We start from the raw sequence: 26412 nt of genomic DNA, 5'->3' as shown, positions 1-26412 counted from the left end.
ATCTATTGAACAAATATACTATTATGAACAAAAAGAAAAACAAGACCATAATCAATGGATAAGGAATCTACTGGTATATTTGTAGTCGTGGAGAGTGGGTGGCCCAATAAAGGCCTCTGTAAACGCATGGGCCTCGTGTCATATTGCGGCCCATTACATCTGAACAAGAATAATTAATTAATTGATCACTGGCTAATCACAGCAATGTTGGCTTATATATATAGTAAGCCCTAACACACGCACATGTGGTTATGCGAGAATATTGTACGACAATTAGAACAACCTATGCCTCCATTCCTTTTATTAATTTTTTTTAACTTCATTATAAATTTTATAAATTTTAAATTTATATTTCTCTTAAACTATACTTCCCTCTGTTTAATTATAGCTGACGAATAATTTGTTTGTTTCAAAATAAATGACGTTTTTCGATTTTCAATGTGTTTTTTAATATTTTTTCCAAATTTACTTTTAATTAATAATATTTAAATATTTTGCATGTTTAGAAGTAATAATTATCTATGTAATAAATAAGGATATTTTGGTTAAAACACTATTTTTCTTAATTTGTGTGTAGTATTTTTAAACGATATTTAAAATGAAGGGAGGGGTAGTAAATTTTGTATTGTCCCCTATGAAAAAGTTTTGTAGGTCCTCCCATGCATGGAAGCATATAATCCACAAAAAGAAACGAGGCTACGTTTAGGTTTTACAAGTGAAATGGTGAAAATAGTTAGTTATATCTAAAATATAATCATATATGCATGTAAAGTAAATGTATATACCCCCCGCGCATTGAGTCAGGGGGCTAGAAAAAGTCAAACAACCACGTGTCACTGTTACACAACTCGATCCCTCCTCCACATAAAACTACAAGACACCGAACCCATAGCTTTCACTAAAAACTAGGGCTCGCCCTTTCCCTTTTATACTCGCATCGCCATTAACACACTAACTAATCACTCAAGCTCCGATTCTTAATCATGTTTAGTCGTCGTTTAGACGGTGAAAACAAATCTGTACGTCGATCGAAGAGAGAGAGATCGAGTTCTATCTTGTCAGACAAGGAGGACGAGGACCTTGCCAACTGTCTCGTCCTGCTGTCTAATTCGGGCACAGTAGTCGGAGATGGTGATGATGACAATAAGCATGGAGATGGTAGGGGTAAAAGCGTAAATAAGGGGAAAGCAGGACCCGCGTTTCAGTGTAAAGCGTGCAAGAAGGTGTTTACGTCTCATCAGGCATTAGGCGGACACAGAGCTAGTCACAAGAAAGTTAAGGGTTGTTTTGCTTCTGAAGACAAAGAAGAAGAAGAAGAAGAAGAAGAAGAAGAGGAAGAGGAAGAAGAAGAAGATGAAGAGGAAGAGGAAGAAGAAGAAGAAGAGAGATCAACGGCTCAGATCACAAGAAAACGAACAAACAGTCATGAATGCAGCATATGTCACCGTGTTTTCGCATCAGGACAAGCCCTGGGCGGTCACAAGAGATGTCACTGGTTGACTCCATCAAACAATCTGATGAGGACGCCTTCGTCGCAACGTGAGCCGTCGCTCGACCTGAACTTGGCTTGCTCTGTTGATCGGACAGTGATGAAGGTAGGGGGTGGTGGTGGTACTGGTAATAGCTCATCTTCGTGGTTACAACTCTCCAGTGGCGATTGGTTTTGAATCTTTATTAATTTTCTTCCCCCTTTTACTTCTTTTATCCTTTATTGGTCGCATACATGTGATTTGAACACACATGTAGAGCAAGCATGCATATACATACACACGTATTTTCTGCTACATTTACATGTTGGTAAAAAAAGAAAAGCGCCGGGGGTGGTGTTGATGCGATGTGAGACTATCAATTATAATTTTTATATCGTCAGGTTGGCAACTAAAGAATTGCCACCTCAATTCTGTCTACTGAATGTGGTGTTTTGTTTGAAATTAACGGAACTGGCTGTTCTATATATCCGTGTGCAATACAGAAGATTTAATCATTTTACAACACAAATTAAAAAATATTTTACAATATAATTTTATTATAAACAATAATAAAATGTTGATATAAATTATCGTAACCTTATCGTGTTAGTGTTAGTTTTGTTTTAAGGGGCAATTGACAAAATGTAAAAAAAAAAAACGAAATTTACAAAATATATCATAAAAAAAAACTATTGTATACTTTACTTTTTTTTCTCTTCTAAATACCCAAACTACTATTCAGAGTATTGTTCTACGATCTTGTGATAATTTATCTTTTAGAAATCGATACGTTTTGCTATTTGATCTTATTTTTTCTCCAACAATTTCTCTATCTCATCTATTTCTTACAGTTTATCTAATCTATTCAAATACTCTTCTGGTTGATTTTTTTTTTGGTGATATTATGATCATTTTTTTGTATGGATATAATGTGTTTGATGAAATGTCTATAAAAGAAAACTGTAGAAAGATGACTTTCCGTTTGTGAAAAATGATTTGCACTCTACGGTAAATGACCTACAACCTACGACAGATGACTTACGTTCGCGACAGGTCATCTGCGGCACCGACGGCTTGCGGTAGGTCACCTACGGTACCTGTCGCACCTACAGCATGCAACCAGATAACTAGGACTAGATAACTACGACCAGACTACGACCAAATAACTACGACCATGATTTCACTACGACTAGATAACTACGACCGTGATTAAACTACGAACATAATGCAAATACGACTAGATAATGCAGATTGTAATAATATAGAAGGGTATGATGGTCATTTTAACTAAAAAAGTATAGAATACAAAAATTACAATAATAGAAGTATATAATGCAAAGGTGTTTTTTTTTTGTGCATTTATACAAATTTTCTCTTGTTTTAACCAATAGTATATAATAATTTTAATCAATATATTTTTTTTATTAATTTTAAATGTTAATATAGATAATAAATGATCAATACTCAAACAAAAACATATGTTAAAAAAAGTAAATTATTTTGTTTTGTTAAATGATATTTCCAACCAAAATAAATAAAATATTTTCTATCATAAATAATTATATAAAATAAATATTATTTTTAAATCTTAAATATACTTAAAAAAGATATTTTTAGATTTGTAGAAGAGTAAACATTACAAAATATTGTTATTAAAAACTTCATTTTTGATTTTTCTTAAACACAATAATTTGAAATTGTTGTAATAAAAGTAGGCTCATCTAATAGTGGGTCCAGTTGCACTCCCTCTAAGAGCCCTGCCGCTCTATCAGCTCTCAAATCGGGAGACTGGGAAATGCATCTCTTCCTACTCCTCTACTGTCGCATGATAATTATAACACAACCGACAAAAATTGTCACTTGAGTTTGGTAATGAGATTAGGCAGACGTTGTCGGTTTGACTTGTTAAAAGCAATAGAGAACACACAAACATAGTACCAAATGAAGATTCACACACTCACTCACTCTCATACATATAAAACCCAAAAGAACAAAGATTAAAAAGGTGAGACTGTCCCTTGAATTCTCTCGTACCCCCAAGACTTGGGGTTTAACCCTCTCCCACTTCCACCCTGTATTTGTCCCTCTAAACTACAATGCAAAGTAGGACTATAATTATTTAATTGGTCAAGAGACGAAAAAAGACAGATAAAGTGGAAAGATCGCGGTATCCAAGAGGAGAGGGAAGGTTAAGGCCGAAAGAGAGAAAAACCAAACATGGACTGAAGAGTCCTTGAGTCATACTATGGACTTTGGAACAACCAGAGGAGAAAAAAAAAAGTGAGAAAAGGAACCCCCAAAACAACATCACATCGTGCTCGGTCAACACAACACCTCCTTTCCCTTCTCTTTTTCTCCTTCCAAAAAAGAAAATGAGAGAAAAAAAACACCTATTCACATGTATGCGCAGGTTCTTCACCTGTTCTAACAAATACAATGAAATGATTTCAAATTCAACCCACATTTCTCCTCCAACCCTTTATATGCCCTGTATGTATGCATGTGTATATGTATGAGGGAATACGATGAAAAGGGGCAAACAATGATCCAACAGATCAGATCACAAAACACCATCATTTGATGCCCAGCAAAAAACTATCAACTGGCCATCACTACTGCTAGTCCCTCATTCCTCTGATGCCACTCACCCCTCTCTCTCTCTCTCTCTCTCTCTCTCTCTCTCTCTCTCTCTCTCTCTCTCTCTCTCTGACCTAATGACCACATTCTCACAAACCAGGAAATTAGTAATATACTTTTACCTCAGCGCTCTTCTCCCAAAAGCAAGACAATTGACCATTCTATACTTTACATATATATATATATGTACATGCACACATTTGTTGCAACCAAGAAAGGGTACCTGGAAACAATTTAGAGAAACGTTCCGCTCGTGATCTTCTGTGTCTCTAAATGATGACGACTAGTTTCTGCAGCGATCTTTTTGTCTCCTTAGGGCCGATAGCCTCCAACAGGAAGCTGCTAGTGCAAAATAACCCCCCAAACAAAAAAGAAGAGGCGGGATGATCAAGGATTCTCAACAACAAGCACGTTTTTAAAATTAATAGAAGCAACAAAGGAGTTCTCTGGATTCAACTGAAATTTGCTAATAAACATTAGACATACCTAGGCATCAATTGGCTGACACATGTGTTGTGTAGAATACAGTCAGTCCAGAATAGAACAAGGCCTTCCTGCAGACAGGTGAACTAGAACATTATATTTATGGTAAAAGGTTGGAGCAAGCATGTCTTGAATGGTAAAAACACTGTAGTCGGTTATCTCAACATGTCATGACCATGCTGACTGACAGTTGAGCCAACGGTTAAGAAAATAGAGAGATTGTTTAATAGAAGCATACACACAGTGCACAATAGCAGTGAAGAGACAAGAATAATTGTCAATCTGCTGAATGACACCATCTCTTTATTGCGTCCAAGTTGGTTGGTACTTGAGACATTGGCTGATTCAAATAGGATGATGGTCTACAATATATAGTCCCTCACTGACCAAGATCACATTCTCAACGTTGAGCAAAGCATTTTCAGACAACCATAGTTGAATCATCAAAGTGCAGTAGAAGAAGGATCATTTTAGATGAATAAAAACTGTTTTTGAATGTCCATGGGATATCAATGAATGAAATTATCATATGTTTTACTCCCTACATGGGTCCAAACCATGAAAAAAGGATTATGAAAGTATCCTAAATCATACCAGTGGTTACTCCCTACATGGGTCCAAATGCATCAAAATTCACAGCGTAAAGGCACAGTTACCTGGGAAGTTGCATATAGGCATCGGCATCAGCAGTTACAATTTCCAGAGTTCGTTGCGCATCAAAATTCATCTCAACTGAAACATAAAGGATCAGGTTGATGGTGGAAAAATACATTTTGAGAGGGCATTCAGAATTGCAAACTGTTCGTATTCAAGTCTTCATGTCATCCTCCATATTGAATATGCAATAATAGAACTAGAAGCAATACATACCACCACATCTAGATTCTTACAACAACCCCATACTTGGAATGATTTTTGACAGCAATTTGTACGACGGCTTTCTGCATGAATCAGTGGAACTAGCAAGGCATGTGAGATCATTCTCCAGAATAGAGTAGGCTTCCGAAAATGCCTGCATCAACCGAAATATCAACTTTCATGATGGAGAACATCAACCAAAACTTAACATTGATGGCTAGAAAGGATTATCCCTACTTCACAAGTTATAATCAAGGATGACAAACCCAGGATCCAGAAATAACATTAAAATTGCTATAAAGAAGCCATAAAATCGCTTAACTTTCCCATTTCTAATATTTCATAATGACGAATACCAGCTAAATGAAGACTATCTTTCTTGCTCTTAAACGAGTTTTCTCAATCCAACACAAAAGTTGAAAAAAACACAAATATATATAAATAGAATCCTCACTTTACCTTAATACATTGATGTATACGGAAGCAATTCCTCCCCACATTATTTGTTGGAAAAATAGGATCGTCGATGTGTATCGGATCAATACTGCAGATTAAGCAGACAGTTATGAACACATGACATGAACATAAGGCATAAAGTTAAGAACATTTTACATGTATGTCATTTGCAGAAAGTGGGTCATGAGGCTGCGATGTTTACCTATATCCTCTCTCTCTACTCCTATAAACACCACTTCCTTGCACTGAAACACGCATTTGGCGCGGATCAAATACATTCCTGCAAATTTATTGCAAAGACAAATCCAGTATGCCAATCTGCATCAATTTCTGGATTGCATATGCATATGTGAATAATATAGTTTGTAGAATGTTAGAAAGAAACAGTCATGATTTTGACTGACCCAAAGAAGTAAAGAAAATCCATTAGAAGACTCCCAAAATTCTGCAAAATACTTCTTGTCAATTGTACTGCTTTGCTCAAATAGAACAAGAAATCATTATAAGCACAAGCTCCTAGTCACAGAAAAGGAAGCCGATAAAAATATGTACTTGGTTGATAGGGCGACCAAGGTGATGCTCATGCTGAAGAAATCGCGTAATCAATAAGACCTGCAGATTAATTGGAGTATGAGTCAACAAATACTCAATAGGAACTCATTTCAGGAGAAAGACAACAAATATGTCAGTCAAAGATCTACCCAGATGCACTGTTTAGAGAAACACCTATTACAAGGATAGGTACGATATCTCTACAGAGCCTGACCAGTTGAAATTCAGATGATTGGTGCATTTTGCACAGAGCAAAGCAAAGAGTATAACTCACCAAGCAATAAGAACTCAATCCACCAGAATATGATTGGTCCAGGGTACGATCAGCCAAAAACTGTTTTAACACCAATGCAAGAGGTGTGGCAGCTGGAAATTGCTCGGTCAGGTCTTTGACCTGGCAAAATGATATCTCAGGAATGAAGAACCACAAGGTGGAAAAAGAGTACAGAGAAGACAATAAAATTCATGAAAAGGCAATCCTGGCTGTGAAAAAACGAAGTAGAATAATATATACCAGCTGGGTTGTCTGAAGGCCCGTATGAGACGGAGTCTTAAAACTAATGTCAAGACGAACTGACTTCGCATTTGTGCAGCTCCCAGAGTTCTCCTGTGAACAGTTTGTTGCACTGTCTCCAAATCCAACTATTTCGTACTGGCCATTGCTGTCATGGTCAACAATTGTACAAATTTGGCCATCTTTTGGTGATAATCCAGATGCAGTAGATGATATCAGATCCCAGGGAACTTCCACAACAAGCATGATAATAGGTATCTAAGCAGGAACATAAAAATTAGATTAGAGGAAGCTTTGTGAAAAATAAATGACTGAATAAAGCAGACCATGGCTGTGAGGCATTACAGCTGTATTTTCAACTGTCTTCAGGGAATCAGTTTTCACCCACTCTTGATTGGCCAGATATCTGGCTGCATGCTAGAATTGTAAACATGAAAGCCAAGGCAACTCAATGAATATTGTATTTAGTGAACTGTTAGATACAGAACTAAAGTGCTAACATGTCCTTAAAATATTTTAAAACCTTCCCTAAAAAGCATACTTGCAGCAGTTTTCAGAGACAAATCAACAGTACATACTATCTTCAAAAACTTTCAAGATAGAGGGTGTAGTGCAGACTCAAGCGTGATTCACTAATCTGTTATTTAAAGGGGGGTTAAGCAATAATAATCAATTCCAGTTATTAATAAACATGATCTGAAAAAAAAATGTGACTTCCATCTCATTTTCTGATTAAAATCAGGGAATCACTTGACAACATGCACAAAACTAAGATCCATAAATTTCTGGAACAAACACATACCCAGCAGAAAAACACGTCAATTGATTAATGACTGTAGTTCTAAACATACCTGAAGGCAAGTCTCCTTTATACCATTACGGCCCTCCAAAATTCCGGCCTCTTTGATAGGTTCCTGAAAGAGGTTTCAGGAGTCAGTATTTGCAAATCAAATATTGAGGCCTGAGAAGGAATAATCTAGGATACGCTTACCAAATTCCTCACTGGAGGAAGACAAATGACAAGGTCCACATCACTTGAAGGAAGGGACAAGCCAGTGGCAAATGAACCAAAAATATGTGTCCTAGACCTGGGCCACAAGACTTGGAGAGATCGGGTAACCCGCTTGATAGCCCAATTAATATAAGGTTTACGGGCCATATTCTCTGCAGCAACCTTTAGATCCATCATGTTATTCAAACCATTAATTAATCCACACTAATCGAGATACATAAATATAAAATCCAAAGGAGTCACGATGGATCTCTGTAAAGTAAGGGCAGTTATCAAAGTATATGAAATGGTAAAAGAAGCTTTATATTACCTGCTTGCAGAAATAATCTATCTCATCATTAAGAAGGCTGTGAATCAACGAGAGAGATGCCCTAGGCATTGGACAATTAAGTGGCTCGGGTGGTTGCAGTGGAAAAGCCACATCAGGCTGCGAAATAGATTTTTACAAAATGAATGGAACTTGAACAGAGTAAGATACTTGCATAAATATTAAAGATGTTGCTTACATGTTCCTGGTCTCGGCCTAGTTGAGACATTGCAATCAAGTGATCTTGCAGGAGAGCCCCAGGAAGAGGTTGAATGACCGGACGCGCAGCAAGATTCTTGTTTCGCCAAGGCAAAACAACCTCAGCACCACAAGTTTCCTCCCAGTTTATCCCATCATGGAGCCAGCCTCTCATACCCCAATGTCTAGGGCTGGAACTCCCAGACCTTACAGTTGGAAAGCCTCGACGAGCTCTAGAGTCACTCACAGGAGAAGGCGGCGGAGGGCGAGGAGCACGCGGAACACATAGTACTACAGGTGATGGTGGTCGCTTTATGCGAGGATGATCTCGCCGCGACGGTGGAACATGCGGACTTCTAATATCATAATTACGCTTGTATTCAGTTTTTGACATACTTGGAATGATTATAGGGCGCAAAATGGGATAAGAAAATGAGTCTCCTGAATTCCCTTCAACATCTCCAGATAAACCAGCCAGAGATCCAGAGACGTCCTCCTCGCCCACATCTTCAGCTGTGGCTGGAGAGGCTTGTAGCACTTTGCCAGATACTTCATTTCCTGGCACAACATAACCAAGAGGCTGGTTTCCAGAACCTAAAGGATCAAATGGGGAACAGAATGAAGCCGCTGTTGGAGAAGCTAATCCATTTGTGCTGTAAGAAGAAGAAAACGCAACCATATCATCAACTGCCCTCTTCATTTCAGCTTCGTGCCAAGCCCAGGAGCTATCATCAGAACTAAGTGAGGGAGGACGAGAGAAGCCTGTCCCAAGATGATCAGAAGGATTCCAATACATCACTCCACCACCAAAATACTGATTATAGTCTACTCCAGAAACCGCGTGCATCTCAAAGTCTTCCTCTAGCATCCAATTATTCTCACAATCATTCCCTAGCTCCTGTTTATTTTTCTGTTCAGGAAAGTCCATAAAAACTCCAGAATCATAATTGCAAGTGAATGGTGTTGTCACACCACAATTACTCCGAACCATGGGAGGCCAATCTAAACTCATCGGCACAGGTCGAGAAAAAACTTCTTTATGCGCGCCTTCAATGGAAGGATTTCTACCATGATGCATAGTGGGCACAAAAGGCTGGCGCATGTAAGCATGCAAATTGTGGCCGACATCAAGATGCAATCTATCGGTGGCAGTTGGAAGGTGAGAATTAAGGTGTGAAAAATACATAGGAGCTACAGCAGGCCACTCATAGGAAACAAATTCCGAAGTACTGCAGGCAACACCATGGCTTCTTTCTTTCCTCTTATCCTGTATGCCAATGGATTCACATTCCTTGAAAGTTCTGGATCGTCTATTAGACATCAATATTTCTACATGCCCGTTTGGATGACAGGAATCTCGAGAATTGACATCTTCTCTGACTGAACCACCGACAGGATCCACAACGGTAAAAGAGGATTGAACCACACACCTTTCAGCCTCAGTGTTCAACACTTCCTCTTTAGAATACTGATTTTGAACTGTACCACTCCATGGAGTTCCTGTAGCACAGGCATGCCTGACAGAGCTAGCGTGACTATCTTCTCCAATGCTCCAAGCATTTATGTATTCCTGAAGATGCTGAGGAGTAGAGCTATAACTTGAATTATTGTCAGGAACTTCCTGAATGGCTGAACTATCCACATCAGAGTTATTTTTTTCCTCAGGGTTTTTAAAACTTGTGCACTTATTCTTTTCCTTTCTTTTCTTTTTACTTCTTCCTTTCCCAGCAACCAAACCTGGGATGAGTTCCTGATGGCAGTTATCAGTTACAAAACAATTTAGTTTCTAACAATAATAATCAACCAAAATACGAGGAGAAATTAATAATCCACCATTTTTGCTGCAGAAATGGCTTCACAGCAGTTGTGCTTTATCGATGTGGTAGACATTTTTTTGCATTCTACCGTATCTTTGTCTCTTTCGAATTCCAGACCATCTCGATCTCGCTGGAGAAAACTCTAACTGTTAAACTCTAGTATCTAAAGGATGCTTTCCCACAAAAAAGTTGCCACATAATTTTTGAAACAAATAAATTCTGTGGATGTTAAAGGGAAAATATGTACCCTTTCCATTTCCTCTGTCAAGGTCTCTTTTTTACTAAATGCTGCCTCCGCATTAGGCCTTTTCACATTCCTGGTCTTGCCTTTCTTTTTACGGTGGGTTGAATTAGTCATCTGCTTGGATGATGTACTCGGTAGACATTTCTGAGTATTTTCTCCAAGAAGCTCAATCTTTGCAGAATTGATGGAGATAAGCACGAGAAAGCCCCGTAGTTTTCTTAGTACGCAATCAACTAAGGTACCAAGAGAACCCATAGAGCTGAAAAATACACTATGTACTGGAAATTCACCATTTTGACACGAGACAAGTAATGCAACAAGTTCTTGAAGCACATGTAAGCCATTTAAAGCGCTGGCTAAGGTACTACTTTTCTTAGATATAGAGGTTGTTTCTAAAATCATGTCAAAGACCGAAAATGCCGAAGTTTCAGAATATCCTTGCCTTGCAGGTCCTACGCCAAAACCAAAGATCCACATTTCTTCCTGTGACGCCTGATTCGCTTCTCTCAGAATCTCACATATCTGAGTTTGCAGTAACAACATCACTTCAAGACTTTCACCATAAGTAAAGGAAGATAACGACGACACGGGTTCAAGAAGGATTGACAGATGTAGCATGACAAGATTTAAGGGATGCAAATCATAGCTGAATCAAAAGCAATCTTAGAACTTTCCAACCTAGACAGTCTAAGTATGGTAGAGGGACAATAAATAAGGGAAGACAGGTACCAAACTCCATTTAGCTCTTCCTACAACCAGCACCCACGAATTCTAATAAGCAACTATCCAGAGTCCATATTCTAAATCAAAGTTGCATCTTGATGCTACACCCTTTGATAGCATTCAGCAGGTTCACTTCATCCATGTCTATCAATTGCGTTATCAACCATAGCATACAACTTTCCCACAATATCTCGGCATGGTTAATAATAAAGATTCAGGATGCTTAAACAAGGTAAAACACATACCAGGGATTTTGCTGATTTTCCCAAAACAGAATTCCAGACTTTCCTTTTAGTTACGGCATCCAAATTGACCCACCAATCGGTGCACGCCTTCTTCCTCCAATACGAATTTGCTGCTGCTGCTGCAGCATGCAATTTTTCCTTCAATTTCATTCCTTTTCTCTTCCCACTACCGCTGTTCAACCAAGCTAATCTCAAGCCGACCTCTAACCTATTTGCGATGAAGGCCTCCATGCTATAAAAGCCTTTGGCTTTCAGCCATTCCAATTCTACCCAATTCGATCCCAAATCACTCTCTTCCCCCCTCAAAAACCCTCCATTCGATAACTCATCCATAGTCTCCACAAACCGATCCACATCCGTTGCGAATTCCTCGCTTACAGTGATCGAATCAAGAAATTTGACGGAACAAGAACAGTCCTCGACTCTCTCCCCTTCTCTGGAACCGAAGAGCCGGGTCGACTCAAAAATCCGACGCTCTGAGCCGTTCGACTCGGCAACCCTGGAGATTAAACCGCAAGATTTCTTGAAGCAGATGCTCGGAAGATCGCCGGAAGGGAGGTCCGGCAGGATGATGAAAGAGCCACGGCCCTTCGTCCGGACATATCCGAGCATCTGGACAAGAATCCGGACAAAGTTGGGATCGACAGAGGTGAGATGAGCAAGGCGCTGATGGAGGGTGAGGGAAGAGAACCATCTGAGAATAGCCGATCTGGGATTAGGGTTTGTGTTTGTTCTGGGTGAGATGGAATGCGAGTGGTAGAGGGAAATATGAGATGTGAGGGAATCCATGACTTGATTATGAGCCATGAACGAACTGTCGAAGAATTTACGAGACGTATCCGAATTTTCCCGTATATTCAGATTTTTCATTCTCGATTCTCTCAATCTGTCACAGAGACCGTCCACGGAGGAAGACGACGCCGGAGGACGGAGAGAGGGAAAAAAACGACGACGGATTGGTTGTCCTCAACCTGGGGTAGGTAAAAAAACGACGTCGTAACACCGCTTTTGTGAACCGGAATAACTCAGAATGCTTGGTAAAACCGGGCACCAAACTTACAAACCGGAATTAGAAAGAGATGTAAGCTAATTTCTCCAAACCGGAATTAGAAAGAGATGCAAGGCTCTAAAAACTTGTGGTGGGCTTTTAAAAATTGTTTTTTTGAAATCTTTTATCAGCAATGGGCTCAAGGCCTTCTAATCTACGGCCGATTCGGGTCATTATCTCTGTACATTTTACTACCCGCTTCTCTTCCCTTCCCTCCTCCGCTCTCGCTGTCTTTTCTACGTTCGGGAAGCTTTCCCTTGAGAATCCTTACGCTTTTCGATATAGATTCCTCTCTTCCGGTGACCATCGCATCGGTTATTGTCGGCCGGTTATTTCCGGAGCCGGAGATCGGAGGTGCATTCGAGGGCTAACGTGGATCTTCAATCAGATCCTAAGCGGAATCAGAAATCGAATCAGCCTCTTCTCAAGAAGACTCTTCCCAAGCCTCACTCTCATGCCTCAGACAAGGTAGCTTTTACTCCATGTCTCATATTCATGGTGGAAGCCGTAATTTGCACTGCGGAGTTTAGGTATTTGGATCAGATGAAGTAAGTGTTTTTTTCTTCTTTTTTTTTTCCGGACCGAGATTAACTTTTAGAACGCAACGAGACACGAATTTCGGACTACTTCTCGCTTATCGTTATTCTTCTTTTTAATTTTGGATAAATGCTTGTGGACTGCAGGATCAACACAAGCGGCGTCATTCGTTGGACCTAAACACGTTGAAAGGGCATGGTGATACTGTGACCGGTTTGTGTTTCTCCTCTGATGGAAGGAGCTTGGCTACAGGTGAAGAACCTTTTTGCTTTCTGGCTCTGAATCATTTGTGGACAGAATTGAAAATACTGATAGATGGTAGAGATCGTAGCTAGTGGAGCCTTAAGAAAATTTTGTTGTCGAACTTCTCTATAGTTTATTCACCGGGGAAAGGAACTGTAGACGTGTATGCCACTGAGAACCCTGGTATTAAGTCTTATGAAATTCGGAGTTCCTATGATTTTCTGAACTCAATAATGGTATGAGATATTGATGATGATAAGAGAATTCTAGTTGAATGTGATATCATATCATTCTGTAAACAGTTTGTCTAAGACATGATGTTTCTTGGCCAGAACGTTTGTCTTTTTAAGTTCTGATCATATTTCTTCTGCTTTTATGTGAATAGCTTGTGGTGGTAGAGTGATCAGGGTGTCCAAGCTGGATGATGTCTGGAGCAAAAGCTTCAAGTATGCAGTCCTTGAGCTGACCTTTTGTTTTATTACACTAGTCAACATGAACTGTGAAGGCTGTTTTTTTCTTATGATCACTCTCATAGACCAACCTTTTTTCTCCTTTGTTTATAGATTTTTAAGAATAAACCTTCCTGCTGGAAGTCATCCAACCGCTGTTGCTTTTGGTGATGATGTGTCTTCTGTTGTTGTGGCTTGTCACACTATGTCTGGCTCTTCTGTGTACATACGGAGAAGAGAAACAAAAAGGTTCTAGCGAAGGTAAGCAGCAAGCTAAGCTTCCTCTTCTAGAGATCAAATGGCAGTACCACAGTGCTCATGAAAAGAGAGCCATCCTGACCCTATCTGGAGCTACTGCAACTTACAGCACTGCTGATGGGAGTAGTGTTATTGCCTCTTGTTCAGAAGGTAGGCATTCCCAACAGCATACTTGCAATTGATTTCTGAAATTTGAGTGGCGTCTGGAAAAGTTCGTCTTTTACTTGAATTACCAACAAGGTCCTGCTTCAATCACTACATGTGAACTTTTCAGATTGGCTGTAAGGATTTCTTGTTCAAACATGCTGTGTAGTTTTAGATATTATTTTAAATCCAGAGTTCTGGTTTAGGGCTATTAGACTATTCAAATTGCACATCTTTTCCTGTATATGGCATTCTAAGCATTCTGATATGATGGAATGTCTCTTGTTGTCTTGAATCTTATTCTTCTCCAGGTACTGATATCATACTTTGGCACGGGAAAACTGGGAAGAATCTGGGACATGTTGACACAAACCAATTGAAGAACCACATGGCTGCTGTAAATCAAATGGACGTTTCCTGGCTGCTGCTGCATTTACTGCAGATGTGAAGGTGAATCTGAATCATCTGAAAATTTTACGGCATTGTACTTTAGCGCGTTTCGTGGGATCTTGCTCACTATGTATTTTCCATAAATTGTGCTTGGTAGGTGTGGGAAATTGTATATTTGAAAGATGGATCTGTGAAGGAGGTTTCAAAAGTTATGCAGCTTTAAGGACATAAGGTACTGATCACTGCATAGTACGAGCTAGTTTGATGTCTTCTCTTCAAAGCTTCTTTCTTGCTCTTCTCTTGCATTTGTTTCAATGTTTATCTTCTGTTGTTCAGAGTGCAGTGACTTGGTTATGCTTTGCTCCAGACTCGGAACAAATCATCACAGCTTCAAAGGATGGTTCAATAAGAATTTGGAACATCAATGGTTAGTGCGCTTCCTAAAAGTTATTTGTTTAGTCTCATATTGATGATTGTTGTTTCCACGCTGATAATAAGCCCTTTTTAGCACAAGGGTATGTGCAATGTAACAACATACAACTCAAGTTTTTGAAAGATGCAACACAAGGAATGATTTCCAATTCATCTAAAATTATGAAGCTGTTGTCTGACTTGATCTCACCTTTTTTTTTTGTTTTTGTTGAAGTCCGCTATCAACTTGATGAGGACCTGAAGACTTTGAAGGTCTTCCCAGTTCCACGCTGATAATAAGCCCTTTGTTCTATGACCGTCTTAGTCTATCCCCTGACGGAAAGATACTGGCAGCAACTCATGGGTCCACATTGCAATGGCTATGTGCTGAAACTGGAAATATATTGGATACAGCCGAGAAAGCCCACGAAGGTGATTGCATTGCAAATAGGCCTTCGCGTTTCTTATGACACCAACTACAGTTTTGCTAATCATTCATTTTCCTCATTCCTCAAAGTTCAATTCAAGTCTTGCGTTTGTGTAGGGGACATCACATGCCTTTCATGGGCACCCAAAGTTATCACAGCTGGTGTGTGCACCTTTTAGCATGAATGAAGCTTTTGAGACACTGATGCCTCTTTGTATATGGTTGTCAGCCGTCTTTACCATTTCATGCCTTTTGTTTGCGCAGGGGAGAGACAGGTATTGCTGTTAGCAACCTCAAGTGTTGAGAAAAAAGTAAAGCTGTGGGAAGCTCCATCGATGAAGTCTTCGTAAATATAGCTTGAGAAGAATCTTTACAGCGTCAGGCTCTGGTTTACACATGAGACACAGGTACTCTCACCCTGCTTACCTTCATACGAGAGGTAAAAGATGGAAATGTTTAACTGCAGAGAATACCAGAAGAAAACCTTCTCCAAGTTCCAACACATAATAGGTGTTGCTTTTTCAATCCGAGCCCACCGAAAGTTTTGTTGACTTGGAAGTTTAAGTCCCTGACAGACAATGGCATGCGGTTTTCTATATGGTCTGGGAGAAGAGACTATAGGGAATGTTGTGGTGTGTTTCACATACTTCTGGGCCTTTTGGTTTGGCGGTGTTGGGTGATTTATATGTATTGTTTGTTTCACTGGGGAAAATCACTCAAATGACCCACTTGGGTCGCATCTATTTCAGCTGTACACCACCAAAAACATAACACATTTTTTTCTCCGTAAAAAGACGAAATTACCCTTAATGAATCACGATATTTATCCGTTCGAAAACAACTTCGTTATTACGACTTCGTAATTAATTCTAAATATAGTTACAAGAAGGTGGCAAAAAAAATTATCCGTCTTATTTTAGTTGTATATTAGTTATATGTTAGTCGCAAAAAGGTCGCAAAAAATAAAACGAAAAGGGTATTTTGGACTTTTTCAATCGAAAAGTGGGTTAAAATTGATTTTTTTTTTTTTCTGGGTGGTGTACCCTGAAATTGCTGCGACCCAAGTGGGTTATTAGGGTTAAAACCCCGTTTCACTTGATATCATATACTCATATGTGTTGTGAGGCAGTGATGCAAACTTACGGTAAGACCTAAGTTTGGTTATATCTAAACCTACTTTTGGGATCAGGCATTAGTATTTCTTTTTCTTTAGTTTTTGGTGATTGTCAACCTTTGCTCTGATGATCGTTTTCATATTTTATCGTTTAAAGCTTGTGATGTGATATTTACGTTTCTGTTTGTTTGTGTAAAGCTTAGTTTCTTGACGTCTTTGAAGTGCTGTATGTTGTGTGTACTTTGGAAGGGTCTAGGCGAATTTGCAGAGAACAACCACAGCCGGGAGACGTGGAGTTGTGCCGTTTTGGTGGGTTTTCTCTTTATCCACCTAAGGGTTCTGAGCTGCACCTTTGGAGGAAAAAAAAGAACAGAGGTGACAGTGAAGCCTAAGCTCTGTTGGTTAGAATTAATTTCTTGTTCAGCAAGAAAGAAATGATGGGTCATTTTTGTTGGTTGTGTTTAAACAATGGATACATCATACTAGTAAGAGAAGAAAACGAAATAACAAAAAAGAAAGCCCTTCTCTGGGCCCCCATGTGTTGAAAAAGGCGTCTCGGTTGATTCGATTTCTCCCGTGGGAACGTCACATAGTTACCCCCCCCCCCACACAGGGCCACACCTGAACCAATAAATCAAAAAAAGGACAGACCAAACGGTCCTTTTTCTCCCAAAGATTTTACTAATGACCTTTTTTTAGGGACAAGTCCTAAAGGGCTTGAAGGAAGAAAAGCATTATTATGTATTGACACACCCACACCCACACCCTTAGGCCCGAGGGTTCAATTGATACAGTCAGTCAGTCACCAGTATTGAGGATCCATGGGCCTTGCCTGACCCCCTGCCATGTCTTTCTCCGACAGCAATTTCAACTTCTGCACCCCAGCCAAATAAAATAAAATTCAAAAGAAAAAAAAAACATGTCCAAACTGATCTCTCTGGTCTTGCGAGTTCTCTGGTCTGGTTTGGGATTTACTCCCACAAAGATCCATGCTAAAGCTTTCCCTGTATCTCCCTCTACAAACTCCCCCTTTGGCATTCTTTTTTAAGGACATGTAACGCCTAAGTAAAAACAAAAAAGGGAGGAGTTTGATTTTTATTACCGTGATGTACTGCGGGGGATCGTCAAAGCTAGTACAGCCAAGTACCACTTCCCGCCTCAGACTGGCTGTGAGCTTGTGGCATACTCGGAGCTGAAACCAAATGATTGCCCTTTTTTTTAATTACATTTCCTTAGCACTTAAAAGTATTTTAGATGAATCCATACAATCGTCTGCTCAGACGCCAAATCTTAGCTGTAATCATCTCTGTCTACTTGGACGCAATGGATAATGCCAACTTTAAAAGTTGCAAACATGAGATACAAAAAAAAATTCTATATATTACCTCGGATCGAGTTGCTCCACCAATAATGAATACAAAGATACGTTGCCCCATCTTCTTGAAGTCCAGCGAGGCATTTTTCAACACCGAGTCGCTAAGTGCGACACACAAACACGAAAACTCTTTAAAATAAAACATCTCAAATATGGAAAGCATCAAAATGGTCCACGTGACAAACTGAACCAAAACTGTGATCAATTTTAGGATATGAGATTTCTATATCACAAGACGTGACAGTGTCTTGTACAATGTTATCAAGAACTGCAGTGATAAAGGTAATGTCAAAGAGTACCTGGAATACCCATCATCAGAATGATGCGGACGTGCCCAAGTTGCAGTTCGTCTTGATCTCATAGAATGAGGAGTTTTCCTATCTGGAGCCAGAGGAGGGGCAGGATTCGATCTGGCTGATCCTGATCGGGGTTGAGTCTCCTCTTTGCGACTTGATTCATTCATGCATAAATAATCTTTCTTTGAGAGTTCACCTTTGACAAGGTTTTCAAGAAGCTCCTACAAGGGAAAAAAAAAAAGAATAATCTTACTCACCACTAAAACAAACTACGTAAACGTTCAATCCTGACAGGTTGGTTTGAGGTATCTCTGGAATATGGCTTGTTGACTATATCACACAAAAGATTCTTTGAGGTGAGATACACGCACTTAAACCCAAGATTTACTTGACTGATCCATCTGTAGGGAAGGGGACTTATACTTGAGGGATTGACATTACCTAATACCTATATATAGTCAACTGTCAAGAAACAAACCTTCTAGCTAGAAAAATGACTCAAAACTTCACGGTTTTCAATGATAACCACATCAGAATGTCTTAGGGTTCATGTACCTCAATCATGGGATAAAACCGGAACAGTTGCCAGGTTTCTTCTTCACCAGTTCGATCTTTCCTGTTTGCTTGTTTGCTCTGCGCCAAAACAGTATCCAACAACAGTAATATTCGCTTTGTCGTTTTTTATGTACATCTGTAGCATTGAAAAACCTTTCAGATATTATTTTGAAATATTCCTCTGTTTACCTTTCCGGCATCAAATTTGAGGGAGAAACTACTGGATTTTGTTTTACTTTCTGGTGATCCAGCGATCAATTGCATGTTGCTTATAACCTTCATATCCTCCCGTGATAATTTAGCCAACTGATCGGTAATTCATAGTTAACAAGATTTTTCGAGCATTAGAACGATGGAAGTTAGTCAGGACACCGAAAGGTACCTGCATTAGCTTTATACCCTTGTCACCTTCGAACTTCTCCGGGTATACAGTTGCATAAATCATCAACAGACGTAATTTGTTCTCGGGACTTGCATCCTGCATTCAAATATCCAGGAAACTTGTATATTTTCATATGTTTTATTTTTTTGGACCAACTGTTCTTCTCCTTTTACCTGATTTGTCCTCAAAAAATTGATAACGTCTTTGGCAGCCGCATCACCAAAAACGAGATCTTGTTCCAGTTGCCCTAGGTCCCGAAGTCCTGTTTCTCTGATAATTCTGTTTACTTTCCCAGCAAGCTGAATTTGATTAAAGAGCGTGAGCAAGTACATCTATTGAATTGCCTTGACAATATCTGCTCTGTACATTGTTTCAGTCTTTGAACTCTAGATCTAGAATCGCATTGCCGTGTATTGGACTTCTTTATTACGCAAGAAATAGGCATGATGATGAAACGAACCTCAACATGAGTGGAGAGTTTGTCAACTTGCTCCCCGTATTGTGGCAAAGCCTGAACTATTTTCTGCAAGTCTCGTGTAGACAATTCACTACCATCTCTGCTTCACGTTAGATCCATAGGGTAACACAAGACATATCAATCAAAACTGTCTTGGACAGTTCATTAACCCAGATCATGAGAAACTACAATTCTTGGAGATATCATAGTGTAGTGATATTTCGATTATCTGAGCATTATGAAAATTGGTTGTTATAGTTAACAGTAAACACATGTATTAGGCAAAATAGTCTTAGCACCGACCTTGATCTCATCTGAGCTGCTTTGTTCTTCGATGCAAAGCTGGTCATTTTTTCATGCAATCGCTCGCTTGCCTAATATAGCAGCAAAAAGATGGCATTATTTGTTGAAACATTCGGGAAAAGATAAAACAGTGATAATGAGGAGTACATCTGCTATATGCGAATGCCGAAGCTCAAGCCACACAGGATCATGATCTTCTAGTACTATCTCCTTTTTCTCTGGCGGACCACCAGTCTTACTGGGTACCTAGCATATGGTAGATGCTTCAGCATGTAGACAGGCGGGGAGGAGAAAAGTGAGACCGTTGACTGTAAGATTATAATGGGAAGTACCTCGAGAACATATTTGTTTCCCTCCATATCCAGCAAATCATGGCACATAGCATCATAAGTCCACTCGTGAATGATAGGAGCAATCTACACTTACAGTTTAGGGCAGTCAGAGAAGATCACCAATATGGACCATAACTGGTGAGTTATATCAGAAGAGCCATAAAACCTGATCCACCGATCTATCGACAATGAGCAGCTCACATGTTTCGGTCTGGGGAAAGTTTGGAATGGCTTTATATTTTAGGATACATTCCCAAATAGCAGCAGCAAGCTTTGATGGAACTGAGTCATGGGCTGCTGAGGATTTAGCAGCTTGATACCGGACAAAGGGAAGTTCCTAACAAATAATATGCGCATATTGAGATGTCAGAATATCAGATTCTAAAGAAGACATTTACCCAATTTTATTTTTGCACAAATTGTAAAAAATTTGGATAACTTTGCCTTTTAGCTGTTGTTTCAGGGACTCCATAGTCCATACACAGAATAGTTTGCCATAACCAAATCCTTAATCTATTGCAGTTACAGAAACTCCATTGAACAGGACATTTACCTTCAGTGAAGCAAATACAGTAGCAATTCTGGTCGCCATGGTGTTCAGACACACATTAAAATGGCGAGATTTCTCAGCATCGTCAACATAGAGAATATCCAATGCTTGTTCATGATCCGTTATAAAAGCCTGCATAGAAATGTGACCATTCTTGAAAGCAGTTTTCTTAAATAATCATGAATAAGTAAAATTGTTGCTGATGGTTTGATATCTAACTCCAAAATGTATTGGCTTGCTGTTCAGATTAGCTTATTCCACTAAAACAAAAGTTTCAGGCCTGGAGTTCCCCATAAAATAGGGGATCGACTATTCATGTTTGCAGATATTGACTGTTGGAGCTTTATAGACTGGGAATACATTGAGACACAATAACAGAAAGAATAGATGTTGATACCTGACTGTCTACGGGAAAGTACTCCATGTTCATCTGCAACAAGCAGTAACATCACTACTGCCTGAATTTGATTAAACGTACTATGAGGGTACAGAAAAGAACTACGGTATTTACCTCCCTTAATGCACCAATGCGTGGTAATACGCTTGAGTCGCTTTTGATGTGATTCACCAATTCTTTAGGGATAGGTGAACTGAAAAATATAAATGCCCTGGAAATAGAAATGGAGAGCAATCACATGATAAAAAAAAAATGCAAAACAAACATGATTCGCAAAATGCAAGATCAACACATCCGAGAGAATTTCTGGGACTGTACTTCCTGTACAGGGGTTCTCTTCCAGACATGTCTGATAGAAACATGACAATACTGCAACAAGATTAAAGACATAATTAGAAATGAGACACATTAATAGAGAGGCTTCTCAGAAAGCACTGAAAAGTGTGGTACAATTAAACTGAGATGGATGAATCAAATAAAGACAATAATTGAAAATAAGATGCAGGACGAGAAGAGGATTTCAGAAACAAGATGAAGATAGTCATGGAATGGAAATGTAAAGGTTTTACTTCTCTTTCGATGGCTGGATGAAATAGATTGCATCCATGGAAGGCATCGGTTCCCTTCTCTTAAAAAGTTCTTCTACCACTGTACCAAAAACCATAGTTTAAGGGGAGTTCAAATGAAGGCTCTACAAAGTTCAGTTGAGTGCAGGTGTGTAAGTTTCGATGCCCTCCCTGTATCCGTCAGGTGGAACATAATCTAGAGTGCTTTAACATGTTTCAAAATGGCTATATGTATATATGGGATCTATATCTGGAAGCACAATTGAGGCAGGACTAGGGAGCTTACAGGAAATCCCTTGATCCGTGATATCTGCCATCTTGCACGACTGAGACATTACTTTTACCGTAACTCTGTCCATGATAAGTATCTGCCACAAGTATTGAAAACAGATCAGAGATTAACATGGAAACTCGGATAAATTTACGGTCACCATGGTGAAGAGTGATGAAGCCTATTGAACTCCCGTCGAAAACCTCAGTTAGCTCATGCCCTATTATCTTCAGAATCACACGAATCACAAGAAAAACAAATTCAAAGAGAAATTTCTTCAACGGACCATTACCTTCACCTGGAAGAAGAATCCCATACAGACAAAACAACAGCAACCTAACTCACGATAAAAATTCATAAGGAGAGAGTAGTGAAATACACCTTCCAAGCTTTTGAAGCCCCCGTTTTCGTGGATCCAAGCATCTCGTACAATAATCCTGAAGCGGAGAGATCAATAATCAGCTACAAAACCATAAAATTAACCAAAGAGACATCTTAACCACTATGATTCAGGTCTGTAATCCGACACCATTCGTCTTCATCTTCGACATAAGTTTTCCCGGGAAACGAACAGAAACAGAAAAACAAAAAGTGCAGAATCAAAAGCAAACATGAAGCAGAACCCGGGGGGGGGGGGAAGAGAACTAACGATCGCGGCTAATCTGGCGGAAGAACTTGTAATCTCCTCCATCGCGGCCATGAGAAGACGACTCAGAATCAGAGAGCGACATAGATGACAACACCAAGCAGAAGATGGAATCGGAAATGGAAGCACCAGAAGACGATGAAAGAGATGGGATGTCATGAGAGAGAGAGAGAGAAACGTGTGTTTGGCTGAGCGAGGAGAGAGGGAAAAGGGGCGTTAGGAGAGGATGTTTTCGTCTTCGACATGACGCGCATTTCGCTCCACCTTATGGCTCACCACAACGCGCGCCTCATTCTCAAATCAAATCTCGTTCAACATATATATAATTTTTTATTTGAATAATTCGTTTTTTGTTTTTTATTAATCAAATCGCATTGAACTCGAAATTAACTACGCCTCGTTATATGTGATACAAAAACATGGTGCAATTCACTTTTCTTTTCTTTTTTTTGTGAGAATCAAATATGGGCTTTCTTATAGCATTCGGTTAAGTAGGCCCAACTATTAAAACTAGTAGGCTCTTATAAGGCCTGTAATTTATATTCAATAAGCCCAAATATCTTTGTGGTTTAGGGTTTCTTTCTCTCTCTGCTCGCCCTCATGGTCCTGACTCCTGAGGCGAGGGATATCGGCAAAGCGTAAGAATCCGCCACCATGGGTCGAATGCACAGCAGAGGGTTTGTCCATCTTATTCGATTCCTTCGTTCGATCTCATCTTCCGGTGTTTGGATTTTTGGGTTTTTGTGGTAATCTCTATCTCTTTTTTGGTAGTAAGGGTATCTCAGCTTCTGCATTGCCATACAAAAGAACCCCTCCGAGTTGGCTGAAGACCTCCCCTCAGGATGTAAGAAAGCTTCTATCTTAATTTATTAATTCTCTCGATTGGATAGAAAGCACCGGAAAATACCACAACGTAATCAAGAGCGCTTGTATTGTCCTTTTAATTGTGAGACGTGCAGTCGTGTGGAGAAGTAGATTTATGCTCTTGGGTTTTGTAAACTTTAAACGATAAGCTCGTTGTCTTCTCAGTCATTTTGTATGTTTTGGCTGTTTTGTGTGTGTATGTGTTCCGACGCCCTTCCAGGCATGAAACGATAAGCTCTGATCAAAGTTGACGTTTTGGTGTCAGATAAATGACGTCTGAGAGATCTTTTCTTCTGCGCAATCTCAATGATGCTTTTGCGTTCAAAATTTATGCTAATCGTAATGCATGTATTAGGCTTTATTTTCCTCTTTGTCCTGTGGAATTTGCACCAAGCTAGTTTGTTTATTGATGTGTTCGTGGCTTCCAGGTTGATGATTCAATTTGCAAGTTTGCGAAAAAGGGTTTGACCCCTTCACAAATCGGTGTCATTCTCCGCGACTCTCATGGGATTCCACAGGTGAAAAGTGTTACGGGAAGCAAGATTTTGAGGATACTGAAAGCCCATGGTGTGTTTTTAGTTTTGTCAAGTTGGTATCAGATTGACGACTTACTCGTTCTTTAAGAGCATTCTGTCTCCATTCCAGGCCTTGCTCCTGAGATCCCTGAGGATCTTTACCATCTTATTAAGAAGGCTGTTGCTATCCGTAAACATCTTGAGAGGAACAGGAAGGATAAGGATTCCAAGTTTAGGTTGATTCTTGTTGAGAGCAGGATTCACCGTCTTGCTCGCTATTACAAGAAGACAAAGAAGCTTCCTCCCGTCTGGAAATAGTGAGTATCCCCACCCACCTCTTGCGCTAGAAAACTGCTTGACTCCATTATTAAGCTGCATATTGATTTGTAGAGATCTCTTGTATGCTCTTCTACTGAAAACCCGATTGATGTAAAGAGATTACTGCGTTGTCACTGATTAACTGCGTGTGTATCCACTGCAATTTTATATGGGTCATTAGTAGGATCTGGTGGTGTTACTCGTTTGTCAATCTATCCCTTGATGGAGGACAATTTTTGGTTTAACATTGTCATTGGTTGCAAGTTGACAAGATCTGACAGTTTGGACTGTGTCTCATTGGGTATACATTCTATCTATCTGATTTTTGCAGTGAATCGACGACCGCCAGCACCCTTGTGGCTTAAGCGGCGATGGGAGAGACATCTGCTGCTTATTAGGCAGAAGGGTAACTGACTGTTTTGATTTGATGTTTGCCACTTTTTTTTTTTAATTGCCAAACCATGTGAACAACATCCAGAGTGGTAGATGGTACTCTACCATGTAATCGAATACGTGGGAAACCAACTTTCTAAACATAAATCCTAACAGAGACATTTTCATGTCGAGTAGAATAAAAGAAAGATTCATTTTTCTTCATCTTAACAACAGCAACATGCGTACGTATTTTATTGCAGAAGACAACATCCTTCAACCAGGCTGGTTTGAAACATCGACACTGGTAAGTTAACCTAAAGGAGCAGGAAATTTAGCAGATTTGAGAAACAATAAAATCTTTTTCGTTGGGTTAACACAGCAGCTAAACAACATAATCTCGAATGCTCGTCCTTATGGAGCATCGAATCAACTCACTGTCAGAGTGAGTGTTAAAAAAAGAAACAATCACAAGAATCTTAATTGACAAGGAATAATAATAATTTTTAAACAAAAAAAAAAACCCTTGCAGTGCCTAAGAAGGAAGGGTCAAGCAGCAGCCTTTTTTCCGACATTGTAGTAACCCAGATACCATTTTACAAACTTCTTCAGACCCGTGTGGAGATCAGTGGTGGGCTTATACCCGAGCTCTCCCTGTGCCAAGCTGATATTAGCATGCGTGAACTGAACGTCCCCATTCCTTGGCAACTTCATTATGTTCCTCTTCGCCTTCACTTTCAAATGCCTCTCCAATATACTCACCAGCTCACTCACTGGCACTGGCGACGTGTTTCCCAGATTGAAAACCCTTAACTGAGCCGCCCCCCTCTTCTTCCCTCCACTTCCCGTGCTCTTCTCTGCCGTGTCTAATGCTCCCACACACCCCTTCACTATATCATCTATGTACGTAAAATCCCTCGCTACCGTTCCATGATTTGCCCCCTCGAATATTGAAATCGCTTTTCCTTTCAGAATATCCCTTGTGAAGAAGAAATACGCCATGTCTGGCCTTCCCCATGGACCGTACACCGTGAAAAACCTCAACCCCGTTAGGGAGAGCCCATAAATATGATTATACGTATGCGCAATCTCTTCTCCAGCTTTCTTAGTAGCAGCATACAGACTAGCTGGTTGATCCGTTCTATCCTTTTCCGAGAATGGGACTTTGGTGTTCAATCCGTACACAGAGCTAGACGACGCCCACACTATCGCTGGCTGAGGATTAGCGGATTTACATACTTCAAGCAGATTCACGAAACCAGCGATGTTGCTATGAACGTACGAGCTCGGGTTTTCCATGGCGTACCTCACTCCAGCTTGCGCGGCCAAATGCATCACGTGGGTGAACGGAACGACCTCGAAGATCTTCTTCAGAAGAGCTGAGTCGTTGATGTCTCCTTCCACAATGAACACTCCGCTTCGCTCGAGAAGCGCTTGCCGAGTTCTCTTCAGCGATGGATCGTAGTAGTCGTTGAAATTGTCGAGCCCTAGGACGCCGTCGCCGCGCCGTTTCAGAGCGGCTGAGACGTGGGTGCCAACGAAGCCCGCCGCTCCTGTAACCAGAACGGAGATCCCGTTCCGGGTTCGTACCCGAGCCGAGGATCTGACCCGTTTCTCCCAATCGGGTCCTCCCCAACTGTACGTGCGGAGCGAGCGCCGAGAGGGAGCGGAGGAAAG

At 40.0% G+C, this 26412-nt stretch overlaps 5 protein-coding genes and 1 pseudogene across 16 annotated transcripts in view; 3 read left to right on the top strand and 3 right to left on the bottom strand.

The window, feature by feature from the left end:
- Window positions 1-919: 919 nt before the first annotated feature.
- LOC104801482 (zinc finger protein ZAT2) lies at window positions 920-1987 on the top strand. The gene has a single exon (XM_010524791.1). It carries the CDS (start codon window positions 984-986, stop codon window positions 1665-1667), a length of 684 nt encoding a protein of 227 aa, XP_010523093.1. The 5' UTR covers window positions 920-983; the 3' UTR covers window positions 1668-1987.
- Window positions 1988-3318: 1331 nt separating this feature from the next.
- LOC104801481 lies at window positions 3319-12538 on the bottom strand. 10 transcript variants are annotated; one of them, XM_010524783.2, is made up of 19 exons: window positions 11516-12509; window positions 10551-11069; window positions 10320-10433; window positions 8488-10236; window positions 8292-8408; window positions 7961-8143; window positions 7821-7883; window positions 7315-7386; window positions 6970-7227; window positions 6730-6849; window positions 6456-6515; window positions 6308-6348; window positions 6106-6183; window positions 5907-5991; window positions 5460-5601; window positions 5246-5321; window positions 4593-4660; window positions 4330-4445; window positions 3319-3888 (listed from the first exon to the last, which is right to left on the bottom strand). In XM_010524783.2, exons 1-15 carry the CDS (start codon window positions 12383-12385, stop codon window positions 5476-5478), a joined length of 4455 nt encoding a protein of 1484 aa, XP_010523085.1. In that variant the 5' UTR covers window positions 12386-12509; the 3' UTR covers window positions 3319-3888; window positions 4330-4445; window positions 4593-4660; window positions 5246-5321; window positions 5460-5475. The 10 variants fall into 10 exon arrangements, with proteins under 10 accessions (XP_010523085.1, XP_010523086.1, XP_010523087.1 ...); XM_010524784.2 differs by having other exon boundaries at window positions 3319-3826; XM_010524785.2 differs by having other exon boundaries at window positions 3319-3560.
- Window positions 12539-12866: 328 nt separating this feature from the next.
- LOC104801589 lies at window positions 12867-16170 on the top strand (annotated as a pseudogene).
- Window positions 16171-17138: 968 nt separating this feature from the next.
- On the bottom strand, window positions 17139-22947 carry LOC104801480 (protein transport Sec1a). Its single transcript, XM_010524780.1, has 21 exons — window positions 22670-22947; window positions 22402-22457; window positions 22036-22117; window positions 21753-21831; window positions 21502-21552; window positions 21298-21394; window positions 21184-21216; window positions 20790-20918; window positions 20403-20573; window positions 20237-20320; window positions 20052-20150; window positions 19905-19975; window positions 19605-19701; window positions 19318-19443; window positions 19145-19240; window positions 18952-19068; window positions 18763-18840; window positions 18211-18428; window positions 17922-18012; window positions 17639-17728; window positions 17139-17410 (listed from the first exon to the last, which is right to left on the bottom strand). The coding sequence occupies exons 1-21, from the start codon at window positions 22749-22751 to the stop codon at window positions 17339-17341; spliced, it is 2019 nt and encodes a 672-aa protein (XP_010523082.1). The 5' UTR covers window positions 22752-22947; the 3' UTR covers window positions 17139-17338.
- Window positions 22948-23240: 293 nt separating this feature from the next.
- On the top strand, window positions 23241-25246 carry LOC104801477 (40S ribosomal protein S13-1-like). 2 transcript variants are annotated; one of them, XM_010524777.2, is made up of 6 exons: window positions 23241-23343; window positions 23438-23510; window positions 23959-24097; window positions 24176-24362; window positions 24695-24769; window positions 24999-25246. In XM_010524777.2, the coding sequence occupies exons 1-5, from the start codon at window positions 23321-23323 to the stop codon at window positions 24726-24728; spliced, it is 456 nt and encodes a 151-aa protein (XP_010523079.1). In that variant the 5' UTR covers window positions 23241-23320; the 3' UTR covers window positions 24729-24769; window positions 24999-25246. The 2 variants fall into 2 exon arrangements, with proteins under 2 accessions (XP_010523079.1, XP_010523078.1); XM_010524776.1 differs by lacking the exon at window positions 24999-25246 and having other exon boundaries at window positions 24695-24923.
- Window positions 25088-26412, bottom strand: part of LOC104801479 (UDP-glucuronate 4-epimerase 3) — a 1952-nt gene continuing 627 nt past the window's right edge. The window contains exon 2 of one of the 2 annotated variants that reach the window (XM_010524778.2): window positions 25088-26406. In XM_010524778.2, coding sequence (XP_010523080.1) covers window positions 25285-26406 — 1122 coding nt within the window. In that variant the 3' untranslated portion in view covers window positions 25088-25284. The remainder of the gene's footprint in view (window positions 26407-26412) is intronic. The other variant, XM_010524779.2, reaches the window with a different exon arrangement.

Source organism: Tarenaya hassleriana, unplaced genomic scaffold, assembly GCF_000463585.1.
Source record: "Tarenaya hassleriana unplaced genomic scaffold, ASM46358v1 Cleome7, whole genome shotgun sequence".
NCBI classification, from domain to species: Eukaryota; Viridiplantae; Streptophyta; class Magnoliopsida; order Brassicales; family Cleomaceae; genus Tarenaya; species Tarenaya hassleriana.
This window is presented reverse-complemented; position numbering and strand designations above follow the sequence as displayed.